The sequence below is a fragment of the Sparus aurata genome, chromosome 2 (assembly GCF_900880675.1).
Source record: "Sparus aurata chromosome 2, fSpaAur1.1, whole genome shotgun sequence".
Classification (NCBI taxonomy): domain Eukaryota; kingdom Metazoa; phylum Chordata; class Actinopteri; order Spariformes; family Sparidae; genus Sparus; species Sparus aurata.
In genome coordinates, this window is record NC_044188.1 from 34,372,556 (window position 1) to 34,393,914 (window position 21,359).

General features: G+C 40.5%; 1 protein-coding gene across 2 annotated transcripts; it reads left to right on the plus strand.

Annotated features, from left to right (window-relative positions):
- The first annotated feature begins 5,079 nt into the window (after positions 1-5,079).
- LOC115574269 (galectin-9-like) lies at positions 5,080-17,572 on the plus strand. Of its 2 annotated transcripts, none has more exons than XM_030405697.1 (8): positions 5,080-5,233; positions 8,042-8,130; positions 9,307-9,514; positions 9,891-10,010; positions 10,210-10,449; positions 11,423-11,511; positions 13,964-14,120; positions 16,854-17,572. In XM_030405697.1, exons 1-8 carry the CDS (start codon positions 5,198-5,200, stop codon positions 16,998-17,000), a joined length of 1,086 nt encoding a protein of 361 aa, XP_030261557.1. In that variant the 5' UTR covers positions 5,080-5,197; the 3' UTR covers positions 17,001-17,572. The 2 variants fall into 2 exon arrangements, with proteins under 2 accessions (XP_030261557.1, XP_030261567.1); XM_030405707.1 differs by having other exon boundaries at positions 10,246-10,449.
- The last annotated feature ends 3,787 nt before the right edge of the window (positions 17,573-21,359 follow it).

A 21,359-nucleotide genomic window follows, 5' to 3' on the forward strand; every position in this document is an offset into this window, starting at 1 on the left:
GTTTGTCACGTCCAGTGGACGTGGGCACTCATCTCCGTGCTTGTGGCGCTGCTGCTTCTTCTAAATCTTCCCGCTCCGTGGCCGTGGTGAAACCTGACACTACACTGTCTTAGGCTACGTCTTGGCTCCTTCGCATACTGCAACAGTGATTGGATATTTACTGAGGGTTCAGGGGAGGGGAGGGGTGTGTGTGTGTGTGTGTGTGTGTGTGTGTGTGCTGCGCAACCTGTGAATACACGCACAGCGCAGGTAAGGGACAGAGAGAGGAGAGGGAAGCAGTTACTGTGTTTGTCCCTTTTCCAGCAGATTTTTCTGCGACTGCAGATAATTTTGTGAACTTGCAATATATTAATTTTGTGACTATATTAAAATGTGCTTTCTCAACTTCTAAAATTTTGATTTGAGGGGGCGCTGCCCCTTCTTGCCCCTGCGTAGAGCCGGCCCGCTCTAAAGCCATGACAAATACCGGGGAAACCTAGCTCAAGGCAAATAAATAAGTTATTTAGTTAAGCAGCTAAAGTGAAGTTTGTGTCTTTGATAAAGGAGTAATAGGAATAGAATTATAGTCTTTTTAAATCTACTCCAAATCTCTTGGCTTCTCCAGAAATGCTGAACGAGCTGTTTTAAGCCATTTTATAATTTTTTTCTTTTAATCTTTTATGTTTTAAAACAAGTAAAATGCTTCTTCAGATGTTAAAGACAATGCTGCAATGCTGTGCTGCTGCAAAGCTCCAGAAATGTTTTGTGGTCTAGGAAACTTCACCTGACTATTCACTGGCATGGGGGTGTGTAGATAATGTCAGAATTTTCATTATTGGGTGAACTGTTCCCATAAGGTTCATATTCAGCAGAATTAGGCTCATAGGGCACAATGTAAGAGTCCAGAGTTCAGTCAGTCAACTACCAGAATTTGATTGTTTTATTCCTTGTTTAATACATTTTGAATACATTTCTAAATGCATTGTATTCATCATTGTTTCATGTCTATAGAAGATGTCTCTCGAGCTGGCTCCCCAAGAGCTCTTCCAACTCTCAGTGACAACAAATATGTCAGTCATAGAGAAAAAACTGCTTAACAACAGTACATTAGCAAGTGTTTACAGCACATAAGCACACCAGTCCAATAAATAACACAGGCAGATAAGATTCCCATTACAAACCTGGGACACCCTGAGAGAAAAAACACATTAGCAACTAACAAAATGATTTTTTTTTTAAGGTCACAGCTCATATACTTTTTATCCTGACAAATACTCTACTGGATGTTTGAGGCAGATAAACATAGGCCTTTGAGAGTTTACTAAATATTCTCAGGTACTGTGTATGCTAACAAAAATTAGCAAATGAATGTGGTGCAGTAGAGCTGAGGACTAGTGACCGGAAGGTCGCTGGTTCGAATCCCTGGCTCCCCGGGGCAAGACTGAGCTACATGCCAAAGCATCCTTGAGCAAGATGCTGAACCCCAACACTGCTCCTGATGTGCAGTTGGCACCTTCGTGGCAGCCACTGCCATCAGTAAGGGCCCTGCGATGAGCTGGCCACTCATCCAGGGAGTACCCTGGCCTTCACCCATAGAGTCACTGGATTTGGCCCCAGTAACCCCCGCTCCACCTTGAATAAGGTGGTATAAAAGCGGTAACATCACCCGCAACCCGCATGGATAAAGCGGAAGAAAACGAACGAACAAAGGTCAGACATCATACAGTGGACAACGTAGTGAAATTGGTACTTTGCACTCTACCCACCCCGAGGGAGCAGTGGGCAAAAGCTGTGCCATGTTGCATTTATTCCCCCACATGTTTTTCGGTGCTGGGGTTTCTGTTTTCTTTTGTTAATATATTTGTAGATTTGTTTGGAGATCACCAGCAATCTAGTTTTCGGTTTTCTTTAGATAATTTAAGATTACATTAAGCTGGGTGTGACAGCCGACTGCGTGGCTGGGCCAGTGATTTCCCCTTCTTTTGTTTATTTCAGCTGGGATCTTTAACCTTTCTTTTGATATGTACTTTTGATTTCTAAATAAAAATGTAATCCTTCATTTTGATGTCTGATGTCTAAATATGTTACACCCTCTCTGCGAGCCTTTCCATCAGAGGGTGCGTAACAGCACTGACTGAAGAATTAACCTGGTGTGCACATTTGATGGTGGGGGAAAGTGGAGGAAACCTAACACTGAGAGAATGCAAACTGTGCACAGAAAGTTCCTGCTTCAGTGGGATTCAAACTCATTACCTTCTAACTGCAAGGCAACAGTGCTAACAATTGTGCTACTGTACTAAAGACGTTAATTGCCTCCAAAATGTAGTGGAGGGGAAGTAAATGTACAAAAGCAGAAGAAATCATTCAAGTCCTGTTGAGTAGTTTGCTGTGGTGATGTGTTTAATCAAATACCAGTAAACTGGTGCTCTTTGGTTCCTCTGGAAGCTGGTGTACCACTTCTTCTGGGCCTCCGGTGCCAGTGTTCTCCTTCAGGGGGTAGGGTCATCCCAGGGATTCACCCAACACTTTATGGCTCCATAGGTGATGAGGAAGATGGCCCACTGGATGTAGAGGGACCCTTCTGATTTCTTTTGCATGGTGGAGGTGTCTTTTTACAGTGGGATGCATGATCTAAGTGGAACAACCCTCACACTTGACTGCTGTGTTAGTGGTAAGCAGGACGTTTTGTGGTTTCGACCAGCGGGGTTTCAGGGCGTTTTTCTGCCGAACTCTCTGATGCAGACCTAGTCTCCTGGTTGAAGGGCGTGGTACAGCTGGTCACTAGGAAGGGGCTGGACAGCTTTTGCTTATCTGTGGATAAACTGTACAGCAGAGGTTAATGTAGAGCAGAATGTTTGCATAGACCCATGCATGGCATGGAGGTTCATCATCTTCATCCTTCTGGGCAAGCATTTTGCTAAAGAAACAAAATCAGCTGTCTTACAGGCCCAGGCTTCGGGCCGGTTGGAGAACATCTCTATCCATACAAGCACACTGTCATATCCATTACCTTTTCAAGGTACAAGGAAGTGGGTGCCACAGCGCAGCCATCAATGTGGACTGAAGCCACATGTTATTTACATTTTACATCCATGGGAAATCCTCACTTTATGCCTTCTTCAAATAAGCAGTTTCTTGAACTGGATTCTTGGATTTGGTTTTACCTTTTGCTAGATGACAGGCTCTCATCAGTGGAACAACTCAGCTACTTGGGCGAAAGTAGAACAGGGAAAGTAGAACAGCCTGCTTAAATATGAGTCATATTTCAGAAGAGTGTCCATTTGTGTTTGTTAAGCTAACTGCTTGTTAATGAGAGTTAAGAAAAATAAGACAGCTGTCTGTGTCGGCTGTTTATCTTGCCACAATTCCTAAACTTCTTCCAGATATTGAGTTTACTGCGATGTTTCTGTTGCAAACATTGTTGTTCCTACTAACAGTCACAGTAGTCATTTCTTGGTTTTGTCACATGTTTAGATGTGTAGCCTGTATTTCTAGTTTGCATTTGTCCTCCAATAAATCGCCTAATAATAAACCAGTGTTGTATTGCTTTTTAAGAATTGCAGCTGAATTGCATGTCTTCCAATCCTCAGTATTATGATAATGTGAATAAACTCATGTTGACAATAACTTGTTGACACAAAAGAAATGGCAATTGCAAATCACTCACAGCTACACAGGATACACAGCTAAGTAGTTAGCTTTCTATAAGTACTTTCTTTATTCATTTTACATTGATTAATCTACATGTTGTGTTATTAAGGCCTGATGCAGTACTGCGTGCACGTACTGCCCTATTCTGACTTTAAGCCCCTGCCCCTCTGTAATCATGTGCACGTCCCTGCTATCGTCCCTGGGATAATGAATTATCCCCGCAACTCCCTACCAGTCCTGCATAGGCATATTTTCTCATTGTTCCAAACACCTGTTCCCCAAAACAGAATCACAGAATCATAGACCTGATCTTTTCTATTGTGTGTATTTGATGTTAAGTAGAATGTCCCAAGATCCTTGGCCTTTAGGAAAGTAAAACCTCCTAAGACTAGGAAAACACAAGCAATTCCGCAACCAAATCAAAAGTTATGACAACAAGCATTCTTATACAAACTAACCTCCTGATAACATTGGTTTTGAAAACCAGAAATAAAAAACTTCACAAAACACACATCAAACGTCTTAACAACTACATTTAACATAGTGATCAACCCGGGTCTAGACGTCCTTTGATTGATCTGGAGGTCAAAGGGCTCTTCCCAGGCGTCACTCCAAATGTGTATTTTCTTCCTTAAGTTGCACTTTGTAGTTTTGGGAAATACATTCTAATCAGAAGAGAAAAAAGTTAATGCTTAAACTAACTAAATAAACAAATTGTCTTCATTTATAAGACCGAAAAAACAAACTGAGCTAAAAGGACAACACCATTTCATACTATGATATTTTGTTTTTACATGCGGCAGACCCTGACACCTTTTCAGCTTTAAACAGTGTTCTACAGAGCTTATTTTCCTGAGGAAGACTTATTTATTCACTATATGGTATACATACTTCCGAGTTTGTATTACTACCTCTTAAATACTGTGAATATAACCTTTCTGAGTATCTACTTTTCTTCTCCAAAGCTACATAGTGCAACTGTAAGAACCCTCCCTAAAAACAAGAGGCTGTACTGGAGAAAAGACGGACATCTTGGAACAACTGGACCAATGTGTGGCTGGGGCTGAGGCGGTTATTTGAATTTAGCCAACAAGACAGTAATGCTGTTTTTCACGTTGATGGAACAAAATAAACCCAGCTCGCTGTGTTCATGTCCATTCATAGGTTTTAATATGATGTTAAATACTTGCTAATGTTGGCTCTATGGGCTATGCACAAAGGCAGGCACAGACAGTGGAATTAACCCTGAACACCAGCTTTGTTCTTTCTAAATGTGGACAGATGATTGAGCAGAAAAAGAGTATTTCAGATCTGCTGGTGACAAGTTTGAACACCGACATGAACGTTAGTGAAAATCTTCCATGTCAGTGGACAGAAACGTCCTCAGTGTCTCTCTGGGACCTTGTGTAAACTTTATTGACAGGGCTGACGGTATTCAGGCTTAACACCGCCTTCTGTATGGAAATCGAAACCTATCTGCGTGATAAACGCTTCACTAAGTCTTCCATTTTGAGTCCAGAGCACACATCTCGCAATTCAGAAAACCTGCACGCTTCCAGTTTGGACAATGGCTTTCAACCAGCAGTCACCGTTTTATAGCCCAGTGAGTAACTCTACTCTACTCTACTCCTCAACTCTTTTCAAGTCTTCATTTCTCTCAATTCACATGTTAGCAGAGCGGTGAAGAGAGCTGTTCCTGGCCGGATCTCAGGTCCGTCCCGTTACCTTCAGCGGCTGCTTTAGCACAAGTTCTACCGAAGTGCCTGTGAACCTTCAGAAGCGTCTTCTCAGTACAGACTTTGTAGCATCTTAAACGCATCATCATCATTTGCTCTAAAATCAGCAGAGCGCTTAATTTCGGCAGCAGCGTTATGAATCCCTCGGCTGAGGGGGGGAGACGTGATGCGGGCTGGTCGTGATGGGAAATAAATGATATGATATGAAATGAAATGATAAAATGACAGCCTAAGCACAATCTGATACCATAATCAAATACACATTTGAATTGACTGTAAAAATGTTTTATAAAAGTGTTTTCAAACAGAATGAGAACTTTGAGAACTTTACCCGTCGAAGATTACAGTTTACACAAAGGCTTGTTTAAACAGATGGGATTATTAATCATACACTGACAGACTTCACACTCCTTATATGGAAACTTGCGTTATTAATCTTTGTCAGCTTGAGAGTGATGACTGTAGTATACTTCTATAATACCACCATCGTCACATGATTGGATCTGGTCTCTTCCGGGTTTTAAAGGCTGCACTACAGTAAAAAAAGGGTCCCAACTTCCTCTTCTGCTCATAGGCCGCTTGTCTTTACCCACTTAGTGCATAAAGTGCCTTTGAGGATATAAATGTATCCAAAATATCCATGTACACTTTACTGTATTGTATTGCATTGTATGTGTATTGTATATGGTGGGACAGCCTAAATTACTGCAATTATTTTGTAAGGCCATATCACCCAGTTTTACTGTGTAGACTTTAAGGAGAAGGTGTAAAACTTAACTCATACATTGGCCACAGTAATGTATATTGAAAAGCCAGGAAATATAATGATATGGGGGGAAATAAAGTGTTTCACCATGTGTACATAAAAACACAAATGCTTTTATTTTTGACTGAAGGAATGAACACAGGAACCCCAAGAGACATTACATTACAAGAGTATTGCAGGAGAATCGTGAAACTAATTATGAATACTGATAAGTATAATGATATTAAAACACACAAATTAAAACAAAATACACATATGTGCAAAATGTTAAAGAGATGGAAAAGTTACTCCAAAATGTTAAGGGAGCATGAGAGATTTAGGAACAAGGTTGTTACATGGGCAAAGAGCAGCAGCTTAGCCGGCTAGCAATGTTTGTATGTGTTGCTGCAAGAGCAGATCTGTACCCAGTAATACCATTTGATTAAATGTAATTAGCTTTTTTGTTTTAGTACATGTTTGCTGTAGTTCCTGGTAGTGTTGTCAAGATACCAATATTTTGGTATTGGTACCGCTACCAACATGTATTTCGATACTTATGATACTTTTCGATACTTTTTCAAATAAAAAGAGAATGCAAAAAATGTCATTACTGACTTTATTTTAATAGAAAATCTTAGAACAATAACATATTAATCAGTAAATAAAATAAAATACCACAAAGACAAGCTTTTGAAATAAAAACAATTTAATTAAATTAATTTAATTTAATTAATTTAAATAATTTTAAAATAAATAAAATAAAAAACAATTCAAAACACTAACATTTTCTTAGTAGGACCAATGTCTTTAAATGGTATGTTACTAGTCTTTATAACATGTTAAATGGCTAAATGTGTATGTAAAAGTTTACTTTATAAAAATCATGCATGTATGCATTTTACAGCTCTGGAAAAAGGGACCACTTCAGATTTATTGTAAATCAGCATGTCTACATGTATGGCAAAAAGTTTAAAAATCACTGTGAAAATATAATATAAATATAATATAAATAAACCAGCTCTATTTTTTTTTCTTCCAGAGCTACTTTTGTTAAGAGTGAAGGGGGGTGGCGCTTGCTTTTAGCACTGAATGTGGCTTTTTTTCATGAGTAAATTACCTGTCGTTCCCTGAACTCAGTGTGCAGGGCTGGGTGCTTGTCCTTTAGGTGTTTGGCTAAGTTGGAGGTGTTTCCGCCTTTAGCCATGTTTTAAAACACCGTTTACACAGTGGTGCATCAGCGTTAACTGCCTCGCCTTGCTCATTTGTTTTTAAGCCAAAGTACTGCCATATCGCACTTCGCGCCCCTGGTTTGTCCACAAGTTGCGGCGTGGTGACGGTTGCTGCAGCCATTCTCCTCTCCGTGCTCTCTCTCTCTCTCTCTCTCTCTCCCTCTCTCCCTCGCCCTCTCTTTCTCTCTGTCCCTCTCCAAGCTTTCCTCCTGCTCCGTTTGTTGCTCCAGTCCACGCTGCTCGCTCGCTTGCTAGCTGTTTCCTCCGGCTTGCTTGCTTTTTCTTTTTTTTCCCCCTAGCTCCGGCTTGCTCCTCGTCCTCTCAGCTGTAGTTACAACGCGGTGACGTCACGTGGCGAGGTCGCCGCGCTGCAAGTACCGGTCCCATCCAAATGCAATATAGTACCGTTTTAAATGCCTCAGTACCCCGGTATACCGAACAACCCTAGTTCCTGGATTCAAATGAGTGAGTTCAAAAATTCTTCACTAACAGTGACATGTCTTTATTAGACAACAGTAGTTGTAGTAGTAGTAGTTTTAGCCGTAATAGTAGTAGAAGTAACATGATTGAGGCTTAGGCCTCTATATGTATAATAATGTTGTCGTTCCATTTCCATCCTTGAGGATACCTTTCCCCATTGCTGGTCTACTAGTAATGAAAATCAGTTCTTTACTAATTTATTAATTAATTGTCCTTTCTAGAGAATCCCCTTCACTGGCTCAATCCATGGTGGTCTGCAGGAGGGGAAGTCCATCAGCATCAGTGGACGAGTCCTGCCTGGAGCTGATAGGTCAGACTGCTCTGCTCCTCATCATTTAAGTAGTAGAAGCACCAAATATAATGTTTCATGAAACCATCTTACTAAGTTTTCTTCTATTGAATAATTAACAAGACAGTGTTTCCCACGGAATGAGATTTAATTGTGGCTTTGGCTGTCCAGCTGGTGTGCCATAGAGCATGCACATCGAGACTTCCGCCGACCGAGTTGCCTAACTTCTAGTTTAGCGCCGATTCTGGCAGTAACACATGTCATTTTGCGGGGGTGTCAATGAACCCTTACGGACGCGTCTTTCACAATTTTAACACTGCAAGATAAATATTATAATGTAATAGTTTTAGTTTCCTGTGTTTCTGGTTCTCGCTCTTTGCCTTGGTCAGATGATCCTGTTCTAAGATTCTTTTCTGCACTTCTGCTTTCACTCTTACTATGATTATTGTCTCTTTGTGTGTTTTTGTATGTAGATAGTTTCAGTGTGTCACACAGTGTAATGATGCCTAACATTCTCATTGACTCCTGAGTGTATGCACTACCAACTGAGCTCGCAGGGCTATATATATATGTACATATATGTTTGGCTATATCAAATGGACTTTATCAGCACATAGTGTTTGCTTAGTTGTGAACAACCACATGAATTGTACTGATATGTGCCATAATTGTGTCGGCCATGAGATACAAAAATAAAGGGGATAAAAACATTATGTTTTTATCCCCGATCTGGACTACCTGTCGTGGTCAAAAACATCACAGGGTATCAAAAGGTCTCGTGCTGCAATTCATTGTTTGGGTTCCATTGCTCACAACATAGAAAACAACGATGTAGGTTTAACAAGAAAAAAAAGACAATTAAAACACATTGTGGCCATTTTTACACACATTTTGATAAAAAGCAAAATGATGACAGTTTCTTTTTTACCGTGTACATTTACATTTAGAGCATTCATCAGACGCTTTTGTCCAAAGTGACTTACAGTATTTCATACAAACATTCATACACCAATGGTGGTGGCTGCCATGCAAGCTGCTGACGAGCACATCAGGAGCAGTTTGGGGTTCAGTATCTTGCCCAAGGTAACTTCGAAATGCAGACCAGGGGAATCTAACCAGCGACCTTCTGATAACACGATGCTGTCTCTACCCCTGAGCCACAACCGCCATTAAATGGTGACTTATGTTTTTCTCCAGGTTCCATGTGAATTTACAGTGTGGTTCCGGGCACAATGCAGATGTTGCTCTCCATATTAACCCGCGGTATGACAGTCACCCCGGTTATGTGGTTGCCAACACCTTCCAGTATGGTAGCTGGGGCACTGAAGAGAGGAACCGCAACTCTCCATTTCCTGCCGGCTCCACCTTCAGCCTACTTATCACAGTCACTCGAGATTCCTATCAGGTGTGTAGTGCCAGTGACGGATTTTGTGAGAGTTGTGACATTGTGACAAGGTATAGCATATTTTTTTCACTACATCGACATATCCTGTTTCGTTATGAATGTACAGTACCAGTCAAAAGTTTGGACACACCTTTTCATTCATGGTTTTTCTTTATTTTTATCATCTTTTACACTCATAGGGTAATTGGTTTCGAGCATAGTAAGGAGAATGGTAACTGGGTGGAGTTGAACTATTTAAGTTTATGAAAAATAATTCAAAATGTTTTTTAGATGCTTTCTCTGCATGGCAACAATTTCTCTAAAAGATCAGATTTATGTGCATCCAAAAATATGTTTCTATGCTCAGAAATGTGACATTCCATGTTTCTCTCTCCAGCTGAGCGTCAATGGCTGTCACTTTATGGAGTACAGACATCGCATCCCGTTTCACCAGGTGGACACCATCTCTGTAGTCGGGAAAGTAGAAATTGCCTCCATTGGCTTCCAGAATGCAATGGTGAGAATCCTAGCAGAATAAATGCAATGCATAAATGCCGTTTAGCTGCGTTTCCTGTACTCTATGTGAGTGCACTCAATGAAAAGAATCAGAAGGTCAGAAATATTTAACATGTACAGCATATAAACAGTATTGTAATTACGTTCATGAGATTTAAGGGTTTTCCCTTTGTTTTGGTCCGTTGGCATTTCCTGGTCAGCCTGCGTTTTCTTCACATGTTGCCTATCCCACCCAGGCTGCCTTTCCTGCTTGTCCAGCTTTTCCACCACAGCCTGGATTTCCCTCTCAGCCTGGATTTCCCTCGCAGCCTGGGTTCCCTTCGCAGCCTGGGTTCCCTTCGCAGCCTGGGTTCCCCTCGCAGCCTGGGTTCCCCTCACAGCCTGGGTTCCCCTTGCAGCCTGGATTCCCCTCGCAGCCTGGATTTCCTCCTGCAATGCCTGTAAGTATCAAGCAGTGTGAAGTTACATTTCTACAGACATTTTACAATGCTGATCTGGGATCAGCTCAAAAAAATTGCAAGAAAAACCAACACTCACAATCAGAATCTGAATCAGAATCAGCAATACTGTATCGATCCTGAGGGGAAATAGCTTGCGTTACAGCTGCTCCCATTTAAAGTCCATAACAGGCAGAAAGTGGTGATAATAATAATGATGTTTATAATAATAATAATAATGATTTAAAAAATAGTAGTAATAATGATCATGATAATAATAATAATAATAATAATAATAATAATAATAATAGTAAAAATAATGATTATTATGATGGTGATGATAATAATAATAATCATAATAATGATAATAATAATAGTAGTAGTAGTAGTAATAATAATATTAGTAGTAATGATAATAATAAACTATATATACGCAAGAGCAACATAAACGAAACAAAAATACAAGAAATGTACATTCTAGTAGAATAGATTCATATATACAGAGTATAATATCAACTGCCATTTGTTGTGGCAGGTTTGATATCATCTTCTTTTGGGTTTTGTTGACCCTGCATTGGTGGCATGCCAATGCCACTTCCCCCCTCTGTTTTCACCCATCTTGGTTGGTTAATTGGTTGGTTTGTCAACAGGATAATACAAAAACTACTGAACCAATTTCCACAAAACTTGGAAAGAGGATGGATCTTAGCCCAGAATAGAGCATACCAATTCATTTTCTATTACAGGGTTTGTAGAAAATCTTGGGTTTAAAAGTGGCAACATGTCTCTGCAGATTTGAATTGTGAAGCATTGAGCTGTTCTGGCTATATCCTACTCAGTGATTCAATGGCAAACAGTGTTACTCTTTAAAGTGAGAGCAAACCAGCAGTAGTTTTATCATGTTGATACTCTTGTATTAAAACAGGAAGGGCTTGTGAGTGCATTTCTATAATGTTCCTACTGTCTCTCTGTACAGGCCGTTCCATACAAGAGCATCATCAGTGGTGGACTTCAACCTGGCAGGACCATCACTGTGCAGGGGACTGTTCACCCTAGTGCCACAAGGTCTGACTTCATCAACTGTTGCTGGATTTCACTTTGAAACCAACTTTATTGAAATTAACATAACTTTACACCTCAAGACTGAGGACTGTGTACGAAGAGCAGTCTATGAATTTCTGTGTGACAGGCTGAACACACTGGATGATTGTATAGTGGTGGCTGCGTTGTCGAGTGGCTGCTGCAACTTGACTCCTGCCAGCCCCGTCTGTTTTACATGGCGTTTGCCTTTAATAATTATCAATAAATGTGATGCCGCAATATTCCTTTACCCCAGTAGAAAGAGTGAGAATGCAGGAGGTGGAAAGAGAGGGAGGGTGGGAGAGAAAGTAAAAAGAGGTACAGACATTAAAACTGTAGTTAAACACTGGTATGATGTTAACATGACCCGTCTACAAGTCTATTTTTGTAGACATCTCCAGATACACGCACGTGAGAAGCAAGTCTCATGCAGCCAGTGTGTCTGCTCTAACCTGTTGATACGTACACCGAAATGAAATGCAAGACATCACACCACACATACATGCTGGTCCACCAGCCTCTTAAGGGGCTAGTCACATGAGGTGTGACTTTTTCACTCAGTTGCAGGAGGAATCATGAGACTGGATGTTGAGCCTGTAGACTAAAGGTCCTGATACAGGAAAACCTCTCTGCAGTTGGCCTGTTGTACACGAGGTCGTGTAGCTAAAGTCTCAGATTAAGCTTGTTTATTGAGAGCTCAATATCTACAGTCAACATGGCTCCTACTTTCTCAACATCTGCAGACATGATAATGCTACGGTGGCCCAGAGGTGTCAGGCCAAATACAAAAGCCACAACACGAATACAAAAGCCACAACACAAATACAAAAGCCACAACACGAATACAAATGCCACAATTCGTGTTGTGGCATTTGTATTTGTGTTGTGACTTTTGTATTCGTGTTGTGGCATTTGTATTTGTGTTGTGGCTTTTGTATTCGTGTTGTGGCTTTTGTATTTGGCCTGACACCTCTGGGCCACCGTATAATGCAGACATAAACTGTTAAACTGTTAAAGCGTTGAGGAAATACATATGGTAGAATCTCACATTGTGATGGTCTATATTTTTCTGCATAATCATCAGAAGGTGGTGCATCTGGTTTACCTTTCTCATGGCATGTGCCACTGAGTAAATATCATCATGTGTGGTGCTTTTTGTCCCGTTTTTCATTGTCAGGGTTTGTTCTGGTGAATTTCCCCATTGTTGGATAAATAATGTCTGATCTAATCTAATCTAATCTAATATAATCTAATTCTCTGAACGGAATATAACCTGTTTCCTATTTTAAAATATAGTTGAAACTGAAACAGGAACTTTGCTTCTGTTCAGCCAGCTTTGTATCATCACAAATACCCTTCTCCCCATTTTGTCTGCCCCCCACTCTTTCTGCCAGTAATCCACCAAATGAAGCATGAAAGTGTGTACTGTGCACTCTCATAGTTTTGTATGCCCGCAACTGTCTCATTTGTATCAAGTGAGGGCCGTCAGACTGTTGTGTTACTACTCCAACTGTTTCTGTCTAAAATGTTTTCAGAAACATATTTTAGTGGACTGTTTGGCTGTAATACAATATTGTTTGTTACCATCTGCAAGACTACTTACTCTTTCATGTTTCAAAACAGACGACTAGTTAAAACCAAGCATCGATCGGCAGGAGTGTTTATTGGTCCAGTGTGGGGCAGTGCATTGTGGTTGTTGTAGGTGTTCTACCTTTTAGGCACGAGGGAATACCACTGCTATTGTTCTGTTTCCTTTGGTCTTGTAGCACCAATTTCAAAAATATCTCTTTCTACTGCAGAGACGGGCCACTTTGATGCAAGGGCCATCTCTCCAGCAGTAAAATAACTAATTAAACAGCCTGATGACCTGTCATAGTCAAAGTTGCTGCCCAGAGAAGGTGGTTGAAGAACTCTGACTCCTAAACCATTCGGAAACACCAAATGTGGGCCCAGCAATAAAGTTTTATTTCCTCAGAGAATCATTTATATAGAGAATCTACAATGACTCTTCAGAGTTAGTTAGTTAGTGAGTTAGTTGGTGTTGGCCACTATTTGTAGAAGATAAAATGACTTACTTTGGCAACTCCTGCTATTATTATTATTATTCTTATTATTATTACTATTATAACACTGTGGTTTAATGTATTTCAGATGATTTACCAAACCCAGAGTTATATTTCATAACATTCCTGTGATTCCATTCCATTTGGTACTACCTCTATATATGCATTTTATGACACAAAGTGTGTCCAGTTAGTTGACCAAAATGACAGTGAATATTACGAGAGGCTAGGTAGTTCCTGTGACTAATAAACTGACTTTAATCTGTGACATATGAGCAGTTCCTCTTTGCAGACTTAAAAATCCATATAGCATTTCCTTATGGACCAGGAGGTCCAAGCTCATGTTGTGCTCACTCTTTCTTCTGTCTTCTCAGGTTCAGTGTGAATCTTTGCCATCACTCTGGCATTGCTCTGCATTACAATCCACGGTTTGATGAGAACATTGTGGTTCGGAATGCCAAGCAAGGGGTACAGTGGGGCACTGAGGAACGCGGTGGAGGGATGCCCTTCCGCAGGGGACAGCCTTTCACGGTACCCTTCTATTTACTTTACATACTGCACACACTGACCTAGTCGAGGTGGAGCGTCACTAGTAATAGAATAGAATATGTCATTGGAACCACATGCCCAAGCACTTTTACGGGCCAAGTACACCCCCTCATGACACCAGCACTTGATACTCCAATAGGCTGTCCATACATGGTATCAACATCAGGTTTGGGTTTGATATGTAACATCATTTCAATTGTCCCTGAAACATTTAGCTTAAAAATTCCAGCATTCAAAAGACACCATAATTACATCCAGGGATATTAAGTGATTATTTCTCAATTATTATTAAGTACAGAGACAAATAATGAATGACAAATATAAATGCTGTTGATATCAATGGGGAATATTATTTGATTATTGACTCCTAATTAAGTAATTAATGTTAATCAATATAATTATGAATAATTACCTGAGCACCACCTTGGAATCAGGGATCAATAATCAAATTATATGCATTTAGTTGCAAGGTCCTGAAGTTGACTAAAAACTGATAATATTCAAGAAATATCAATAATTAGATGAACTCAACCAGCTATTATGATATTAGATGTGCAAAATACACAGAGAACTGCCCAGTAAAAATGACCAGTGTTTATTAAAGCTTGTCATTGATCCATAAACCAACTCCCTTAACAAACAGCAGTCGCTAACTACAACTGCTGCGTCTGTGTGTGTGCGTGTGTGTTCGTGGGCACGTCAGGCCAAAGTAAGTCAATGCACTGAGCGGAGCGGTGACACGCTGTTTCAAAAGGTAGTGGTGCTGCCACGAGACACACTAGCTCCATTCACACTGCCGTTTGGATGCGGGGATCCTGCGCCAATTCGTAAACGTCTTGGAGGCAGCGAGGGGTGAAATTTTGCTCCATTGCTGATCTGCCTCTGGAGGTAGTATCAGAGGTGCAGTATTGGTGAACCAAACCAGTGTGACAGATAAGCCGGCGGCGCGTATCGAGGGCGTGTTGGTCTGACAGTCTAATAATAACACGGATCGTTCACTCAACTAAATACAGAGAAATGTCCCACAAAGCAACGTTACAGGACCAAACAACAGTAATGTAGTAACTGTAAATGTCTTTGGCAACTTTTATGCGGAAAAAAATACTGCATATATACGTGGAGAAGCATCTGTCCTCCCGCATGTCCTACTGACTCTTCATCACATTTTTGCCCAAAAAACAGCATCTGTCACCGGCAAAAAACTTTGACTCACCAGGTGTTTGTGTTGGAAATAAATCTCTGCGACAGTCAGCCCTCCAGACCGAGACTTCAGTGAACTTTCCCCCAGAAACAGTCTCCCTCCCTGCCAGTGAAAGAGTCAGACAGCTTCCAGTTTACTGATGGTGATTATGTAATTTAGAGCGGACTTTGTCCCTTTCCAGGATGTTTGGTGGGACAGCATCTCAATCACGACACATTATAACTGCATCCATATGATTAGAAACTGTCGGCGGTTTTAGATAAACAGGAAGACGCCGGGGAAACACCTTGAAAACACACAGACATCCTCATCATGACATGTACCGTCAAGTCTCTTTAGGAGCCACAGCGCCGGCTTTCTGTGTGACTTACACTGCAGTTCCTCTTTACGGCGGCACTGATTGGCTCTGTGTGAACAAACAACAGCAGAGAATTGGCGAAACGTCACTGCATGATAATGTAGCATCTCTGTGTGAAAGGGGCTACTGTTTCTAAAAGGTAGCATCGCTACTATGGGACACATGGATCTAATGTTATTAACCATTAGTCTCCAACAATTCCCTCATAAGATTATGTGTGCGCATCACTCCGAACGTGTGTGTGTGTAGGTTAGTAAAAAGAGATGAAGGTGAGCAGGCACTCAGCAAAGCACCAAAATAATAACACAGCAGCCATGAGATGCACAATAGTTGCCTTTCTATCAGTCAGAGGTCGACAAGCAAACTAAAGTTTTTTTACCGTCCGTTGATCAGACAGGAACCTGAGGTATTGTGGTCACACACAGCAGCACGACTACGCAGGTTATCCACTGAGTGGATCAGTGCAAGTCAGCTCCTACAGAGCGTAAACATAAATAGACATCATATAGCACCTAGGTGCAATTTAAGCTTGTCCAGCTTGTTAGTGACTGGCAGGTGTTTGTTAAACTGATGAAAGAGAAGATCACAGATGCACTTTGAACTTGAAGATTGAAGGTTTATTGAAAAAAATCTGTAGGAAAAAAGGATTTCAGCAGGTGCCTCATATCCTGACATTTCCAATATGGGATTAAAATGATGAAATGAAATGAATGATTGATATTGAACTTGCCAAACTAGACAGCAAAGCATATGCAGATGGGAGAGACTAAGACACAAGGAAAAGACCTAAGGGATAGCAATGTGGATCTAAATCATTTGTGGCTCATTTAAATATGGCATTAAATTCAATACATTAAGTTGTTGATAATGCTACGTGTGAACTGACGGACTCAAAACTGTGATTGTATCACACAGAGCTCATGTTGATACCAAATGTGAACAGCCTCCCAAGTTTGAGTAGAAGATATCATTTTCTTTTGTGTGTGTGTGCTTCACATTTGAGCATGACATGTCTGCAGTTTCTCAAAATATGGGACCTTGGCAACTTTGAGTGGTAGTATTAAAAAAAATACACTGTCAGAAGTTGTTTAGTTTGACTATTTTCAGGAAGGGTCTTTAAAAAGTTTGATTTTAAGATGCCCCTTCTGTCTTTCAGCTGACTGTCTGTTGTGAGAGTCATTCCTTCAGGATCGTGGCCAATGGGATGCAAACACACACCTTTAAACATCGTTTCAATTCCCTCCAACACATTAACACCCTGGAGATCAACGGTGACATCAGTCTGACATCTGTGATGGTGTAGAGATCCAGGACCTGTGGCTGGTCTGGACACCTTACACATAAAATGGTTTCCCTTATCACAAACATTGCATATAATTAAAAATCATGCTTATTGATTACTTTTGTAATTTACTGGATATTGTACTCCTGTGTTCTAAAACCTATAATTCTAATTATATTCTTTTATACCATTATAAACCATACTTTTCCTTAAAACATTGATTTCTGAGGGATGGAAATTGCGCCAATGATTATCAGTTCCACTAAGTTCATAAGTTAGGTGTGGTTGAATTCAGTAGTCTTGAGTCCCTAAGGGGGGAGGGGAAAAAGTAAAACTGATAAAACCTTGGTACACTTACACAACAAATCACAACACTTTGAGTGAAGTCATAATAACTCCTGGATTTCACTCAGCAGATTGGAAGCATCTAACAAAGTAAAAGTATCCAACGCCGATTTGTCCTCTGAGCTCCTCTGATATTTGAAAATAATGAGTTTCTAACAAATGACTAATGTTGTTCAATGCCATCGCCTCTTAGGTGTGTAATCATGAATGATTGAAACACTGATATTAAACTACAACATGAGTGTGTGTTCAGTTGTGATGAATTCTTCACTGCCGGAACTTGATTTGGCAAGAGTAGGAACAACTACAACAACTGTAGCTACCTACATTTTAAACCAACCTTATGATTCCTACCAACAACTCCAGAAATACATTAATTTTCCTTTATTTTTCTCTCTGCCTGCTTTTTTCCTTTTTTTCAGATTAAATGTATTGACATTTCTTTGTGTACTTCCATAAGAAAATAAATGAAATGCTGTTCCTCACATTAAGTATCAGTGCAACAGAATAAAGACACGTCGATAAATGTCAAAATATTCACATATACAAATGGTAACACGGGTCACATAAAAACAGAACAATACTGTATGTTGGAGGAGAGAAGAGAAAGTGCATTTTTAGTCATATCGAGTCAGAGTTCCTATGTGCGAACTCGACAATACATCTGTTAGGGGAAACATGGATGCCCAAAAATTGATGTTTGTAAGGCACTTGCCTTACTTGTCTAAACTTCAAGCAACAAAGTTGTTACAGCATGATTCTCAGTTTTCCCCTAGAATTCTTTTGTGTTTGTATAAATTGTATTTGTCATATCATGTATTCTATGGAAGAAAATGTGTTTCATAATTCAAATTAAAAAGATTAACAGAAATGCTTTTTCATTTTCAGAATATAGCTGCATTTTTTGACTCATAAATAAAATGAGTAATAAATCATCCAAATTGCATTTTCATTTTCTTCTTCAAGATTGCTCATTTTTTACCTTAATTAAAATGATAAAGAAAATTACATTTAAAGTCTGTGTAAAGCAGAAATAGATTTGTGTTATGAGTTTGTCACACCACAGAAACATGTGTCACTGACCACTGAGCCAAATTTTAAAGATTTAAAAAAATTGCCAAGCATATAAAATTAGGTCTCAAAATCATGGAAAAACAAGCACTTCTCTCTGCTGTGAAATGTGGGGGCGTGCCAGTTAGAGGCGCTGGAACCACGCCCACGCGTGGGAGGGGAGCCACATCCGTGTTCTGTACAAGGATGTAACCTACAGTAACAATGGAAGCTAGCAGCATCATCGGACAGACCCAGCCCGACCTGTGTGAGCCATCAGAGCCAGAAACTGACTCTGAGTCAGACACTGATAGTGCTCAGCCTCGCTCCTCACGGTCCATGTTTTACATTACACACAAACGTAAAACCGCAGTAGCTACACTCGTTCTTGAAAAAGGCCACGAATCATACTGATGTCAAGATTCATCTTTTTATCTCCTCCTCATTCACCTCCAACAACGACACGACAAACAATCTTGAGACACCGTGAAAACTGAAACATAAAAATCTAAGTGAGGCCAATGCAGCGCAAAATAATAAACAGAATACAGTCCCATTAGAAATAACCAAAATAATACACAGGCAGACAAAAGTATATTTACCGTGTGCGCCTTTAGAACATAGTGTAGTCTGTTTTCTTTTCTGACCAGGCGTCTGCCATGTAACCGGACTCTCTTTGCTGTAAGCGCGCGGTCTCCTTCTACCCACAATTCCTCATACAACAAGGTCAAGTGACCGTACCTTTCAAAATAAAATAGACCTCACATTGAAACTCTTTCTTTCTCTTTACGCTCTCATTTTTAATACTCTAAATTATTTATGAATTTATACTCATTTATTAACTTTTTAAACCACTTCATTAACTCATGAAATACTGTCTCCAACAGTTACACCAGTCTACATATAATTCCTTGTCATAGCTATATTGGTGCACTCAAAATATTACCTGTTGATATCACTGTGTCAGATGGACTCCGCTCAGGGAATGAGGCCAAATCATGTCATGATTAGATGCAATAACATTTGCTAACATTACATGGGCATGACAGGATGCACGATGTAAAATCACTTTCAGGATTTGCACCTTCAGCAAAATGCATTTAATTGCCCAAATGTACAATATTTATAACATACATAAGCACACACTTACACTTGGAGTTAGATCTGCCCGAGCCGAGCCGAGCCTGTGCAGTGATGCCGGCAACGCGTTACTCTAATCTGACCACTTTTTTCAGTAATGAGTAATCTAACGTGGTAATATTTCCAAACCACTAATCAAATTAAAGTTACTTATTCAAATCACTGTGCGTTACAATTATTTTTTGTCATTTTCCTTAGTAAAAATATATATATTTGCTTTCTTCTTGCGTCTCGGGGAGTGACGTCACGTGCGCAAGAAGTCACGTTTTCAGCACAAGGACATCTCACTTACGTGTAAAACCACGCAGCGGCACAAACAACATGGAGGGAGGAGAGAGATACGCCTTTTGTAGCTGGAAATACAGTAATTATTTTGAGTTATTAAAAAAAAACACACACACACACAAATGCTTGATCAAGGGCCGGCACGACCCGGCCCGAGGATATTGACCGGAAATGTCGGCCCAACCCGGCCCGCGGCCCTGGTCGGGTCATGGTCAGGCTCGGGCAGAGAATCTAAACTCTACTTACACTCTCTGGCGGCACGTAATGCTGGATGAGAGACCTGTTGTCGGCGGGATGGTCGCAGGCGGGCACATAATGCCGGTGGCGGAGATGAGAGCATGTGCTGACGGCGAGATGGGAGGAGGCTAATGCGCTGAATGTATTTATACCGCTTCCGCAGCAGGGCCAGGTTTATATAAATCATGACCGCGTTATGATTTCTGGCCCGCTCATTAAATTCTGAACACAGACATTTTGAAACACAGTTTGTGAGCCTAGCTCCAAAATAAATTCTAAATGATTGAATGGCTTTTTACATGTTTTAAGGAAATACATTTATGACCTTTTTAATGTGTTTAGAAGAAAATGGCTGAATTTGCTTCACATGGACTTTTAAGATTTAATTTTCAAAAAATTAAAATGCATTAGCAGAAATGCTTTTTTCATTTCAAGGTCATAAAATGAGTAATAAATCATTCGAATTGCATTTTCATTTTCTTCTTCAAGACTGCTCATTTTGTCACACGACTATCAAGAAACCTAGGAGGAAATTGCTTTTTCGTTTTCAAGCCCGCCCCCTGCAAAAAATGTTACAAAATCCTATTTGAATTTGCAATCCCAAATGGTGCAGGAGAGTGACGTCAGCGGCCTCTGTTCTTCTTCAGCCCCCAGTCTGACCGACCGTGCTACGCATCTAATACGTTGAGGGGGCGGTGTGCAAACTCGACGCTGGAGCAAGAGAAGGGACAAGAGGAGAGTGTGAAGGCTGTGTTGGTAGCCTAAGCTGTGTCTCAATTCAGGGGCAGCATCCTTCGGAGTGCGTATTTGAAGTGCAATTACGTCACTAAGCCGCGCAAAGCCTATCCCAATTCAAAGTGTCCTCCGAATGCTCCCCACAAATGCCTCCTTCTTTTGCCTGTTCCTGGAAAACACACCATAGACATAATATACGTAGAGTCCTCATGTCGTGCTGGAACATAACCCAGCGTCGCCGCCATCTTGGTTGGGTCTCCTCACTCTGGGCTAGCACCAGAGTCAATCGGAATCAATGGAGAGCGAGCAACTGTGCCCATATTTTGTACAGTTTATGGTTGCAATAACCGGCGCAGTATTGTTACCAGATAGCGGGGGATTACCTTTCACAAGTAAGATTTTTAAAAACATTTTTTTTTATAATTTTTGTGACAGCGCCCTGTAACCATGTGAAAATCCTGTAAAAATGTGGGGAGTTATGATTATTGTAGTTGGGGATACACCTTCCTTAGTAGAAATAAATGCAGGCGGGGCGCATTGGGGACCCATCCAAGATGGTGGCCGCGCCGATACGTCAGCTCCAATAGG